We start from the raw sequence: 3699 nt of genomic DNA, 5'->3' as shown, positions 1-3699 counted from the left end.
AGTGTCTGGAGATGCAAAGGAATGATAAGTTGGTGTACTTGTATATGTCAGGGAAAATGCAGACAGATATGTTAGGATGAGCGGGAGTGCAGGTTGAAGCATGGCATTGTTTGGTAGTATCAAAGAAGGTGCAGAAAAATGTTGTTGGTGGTTGGTGTTTTAACATGAGATTAAGTTATCTTTTTGTTTCACCTGGGAATTCAAGAAAAGGCCAGGTAGATGTGTTCAGGGTTTGTGGTGGAAGTAAATGTAGAGTCACAATATTGGTTACTTGACATAAGGAATAGTGTAGACGGATGGGTCAGTGTTTGAGTTTGGAAGAGCAGGTGTTAATAGCGGTACTGCAGTGTTTGGGATTGAAAAGTATGATGCAGGTAGATTCTCTTGTTTTTTTTTTTTTAATAGTAGGCAAAGATGCCGATAGAAGTTTAAGGTGTTTGAGTGGGAAGTTGAAGATGAATATGTTGGGATGCTTTGCATTGTCAAGTTAGTTGCCGATCAATGAGTCTTTGTGGTTGGACTGTCATGGAAGGTGTAGATCGATATATTGGGGTTGTTTGTAATAGTCAGGGTAGGTGCATATTGTGCATTTTGATAGGGTGTGATGATCTGAATAGTGAGGGCAGGTGCATATTGGTAGGTTGGGGTGGTTTGTGGACTCAAGCCAAGTGCATATTGGTAGGTTGGGGTGGTTTGTGGACTCAAGGCAGGTGCATATTGGTAGGTTGGGGTGGTTTGTGGACTCAAAGCAGGTGCATATTGGTAGGTTGGGGTGGTTTGTGGAGTCAGGACAGGTGCATATTCGTATGTTGGGTGGTTTGTGTGGTCAGGGTAGCTGCATACTGGTATATTAAAGTGTTTGGGATTGTCAGTGCAAGTGCAGATTCATATGTTGGGACTAACTGGTTTTGTCTCAGATGAAATGTTTTGGTTGGTGAGATAGAAAGAAGAGGTGTGGATAGATGCACTGAAGTGGACAGTGTTTACAGAGGTGTTGCAATAGCCGTAAATGTAAAGGTAAAACTAACTTGGCTGCTGTTATATTGAGGTATATCATTTGCTTCATGTTTGACTAAGTAGGTCACATGGAAAAACTGACATTTATTTTCACAACTTTTTTCTCATGCTTTTTATACCAAATTAATTAATTGTTGAACAGTTTCATAACCCGCACAATTACTGATTGGGACATCCTGGCGCATGATGTTGCACATAAAGTATTGTTTATGTTTGTTTTTGAAAAAAAGGAGGGTTAACACCTCGGCCTGGTTTACTTGTGAGGTGTTAGAAGTTGTCTTAGGAATTTGGTATATTGGTCCACCATGTTTGACCTCAATTTGTTTGGTTTTTTTTGTTTATAGGAATCGAAACAACGAACATGGCATACTTTAGCAATAGTTCTAATGCAACTACATTTAAACCAGAAGGAAACAGTACAGAACTTGCCAATCACTATGCAGACCAGAAGCAATTCGCACGAACACTGGAAATCGTGACTTTGGTCATCTGCATCATTGGACTGGTTGGAAATGGCATCATCTTGTGGTTCCTCTTCCTAAAGATGAAAAAGAACAACTGCAATATCTATATAATCAACCTTGCAATAGCAGACGCCATCTTCCTTTTTGGTTGCACCATCATACTTGTTCTATTCATTTGTGTCAATAGTCGTGTGTCGGTATCGGTAACAGACAGTACCAATGCATTGAAAATTGCTGATGTGCTCTACAGCCTTGGTTTCAACACCAGCAGCTTTGTCTTGACGGCCATCAGCGTGGAGCGGTGTCTGTGTGTCTTGTTCCCAGTGTGGTACCACCATCGACAACTCACGAAGCAGGCTGTCATTGTATGTCTTCTACTCTGGGCCCTATCCTGTTTGGTGGTGGTTCTGGAAAGCGTTCTTTGCAAGCTTGATGTGGAATACCCTAAACCAGGGTCTGAGTCATGCACCGGTGTCTACCTGTTCACCTCCGCGTTGTACCTCTTGGTGGTCCTGCTCATGGTCTTGTCGAGCCTGACCCTGATCATCGAGATACGGAAGACCTCCAATGAATGCCGCCCACTTAGGCTTTACATTGTCATTATGGTCACTGTCGTCATCTTCCTCCTATCAGTGGTGCCCACAAGGGTGCTGGGTCTTTTGTTATACTTTGGGGTTCTGCCATCAGAAATGTTTTTAGTGGAATTTGCAAATGTGATATTCTTCTGTACATCTATATACTGCAGCACCAACCCTTATGTATTCATATGTGTAGGGATGTGGAACAAGCACTGCTTTTGGCGTTCCATCAAGCAGGCCCTGGAGAAGATCTTTAAGGAGACAGAAACTTCATGGCAAAAGCAGTCTGAAGACAGCTAGAATGTTTTCATTCTAAAAATAGTGGGTGAAAAATAATGTATGCTCTATCTCTAAAGGCCCAATTCACAAAGGAGTTTTCGTGCCTCACTTGCATGTGTGAAAGTTGGAAATCTGGCAGCGCAGTAGATCTTCCACCACTGTGAGGTTAGTGTTGGGGTTTAAACATGGGTGATACTAAAAGTGAAATAAAAGAGTGACCATTAGAAATGTTATAAACACCACCATGTTGTAATTGTGGGTTTTTACAGACAGTTCCAATTGGGTTTTATACCCCTTTTGCAGACCTAAAACTCCTTGGTTGAGGCAGGCTGGCCCTTGTTGTGTAGGGCTTTGTATATGTGGGTGAGGAGTCTAAAGTGGCAGTATTTGCTGATGGGAGCTAGTGGAGTGTTCTGAGGTGGGGGGTCATGTGGGTTTGTCTCGGGAGGTCGAAGACGAGCCTGGTGGCTGTATTCTGTATTGTTTAGAGAGTGTTTAGGAGTTGGTTATTGATCCCTACATATAGGGTGTTGCCATAGTCCAGGTTTCTGGTGATGAGAGCCTGGGTGATGGTGCTTCTGGTGTCTGTGGGGAACCATTTGAATATTTTCTTCAGCATGCGTTGTATGTGGAAGCATACTGAGGCGACAGCATTCACCTTTCTTTTCATGGAGAGATTACGGTTGAGGATGATGCCTACATTTTTTTAGTTTTCCATGTCCTGGGAAGGGGGCCTAGTTCGGTGGGCCACTAGGTGTGGTCCCAGGGGGATGCGGAGTTCACAAATATTAGTACCTTAGTGTTAGATCTGGGGGTCTCTAGTTGGCAATGGTATTTACCTTTGTCCAAATAGGGAACCTTACTTCTAAGTAAGGATAAGAGGATTACGCTCCTAAATAACCCCTGCTCATACCCTTGGTAGCTTGGCACGAGCAGACAGGCTTATCTCAGGCAGTGTGTTAAGCATTTGTAAGCATACACAGTAATACAATGAAAACACTACAGATGGATACAACACAGGTTTTATAAAAATAAGTATTCTTTATATAGACTTATTACAAGACCACAAACGACAAAAATCCACAATACTATACTTAAGATTGACTTAAAGTTGGTAAAAGTTACGTAGTTCAAGTTGATGATAAATGCGACAAAGTTCTCAACAAAGTACCTGGATGCGCAACGCAAAGTGAACAAAAGGCTCGCAAAAGGGGAGATGTGTCCGTTCTGTGATCCGGGGGAAATGATGATTCGTGCCTCAATGCTTGCGCAGAGTAGGGGATGCGTTATGATCTTTACCGGTGAGGGGTTGATGCGTAGATTTTCGGCCTGCTGACCCGTGGCGATGCACAAGATGGCGC

General features: G+C 42.8%; 1 protein-coding gene across 1 annotated transcript; it reads left to right on the top strand.

Moving 5' to 3' along the window:
- The first annotated feature begins 1378 nt into the window (after window positions 1-1378).
- LOC147734936 (mas-related G protein-coupled receptor member H-like) lies at window positions 1379-2417 on the top strand. Its single transcript, XM_086953110.1, has one exon. The coding sequence runs from the start codon at window positions 1379-1381 to the stop codon at window positions 2357-2359; it is 981 nt and encodes a 326-aa protein (XP_086809236.1). The 3' UTR covers window positions 2360-2417.
- Window positions 2418-3699: the final 1282 nt, after the last annotated feature.

The sequence above is a fragment of the Lissotriton vulgaris genome, chromosome 1_2, assembly GCF_964263255.1.
Source record: "Lissotriton vulgaris chromosome 1_2, aLisVul1.2, whole genome shotgun sequence".
NCBI classification, from domain to species: domain Eukaryota; kingdom Metazoa; phylum Chordata; class Amphibia; order Caudata; family Salamandridae; genus Lissotriton; species Lissotriton vulgaris.
Note: the sequence above shows the minus strand (reverse complement) of the source record. Positions and strands in the feature narration are given on the sequence as shown.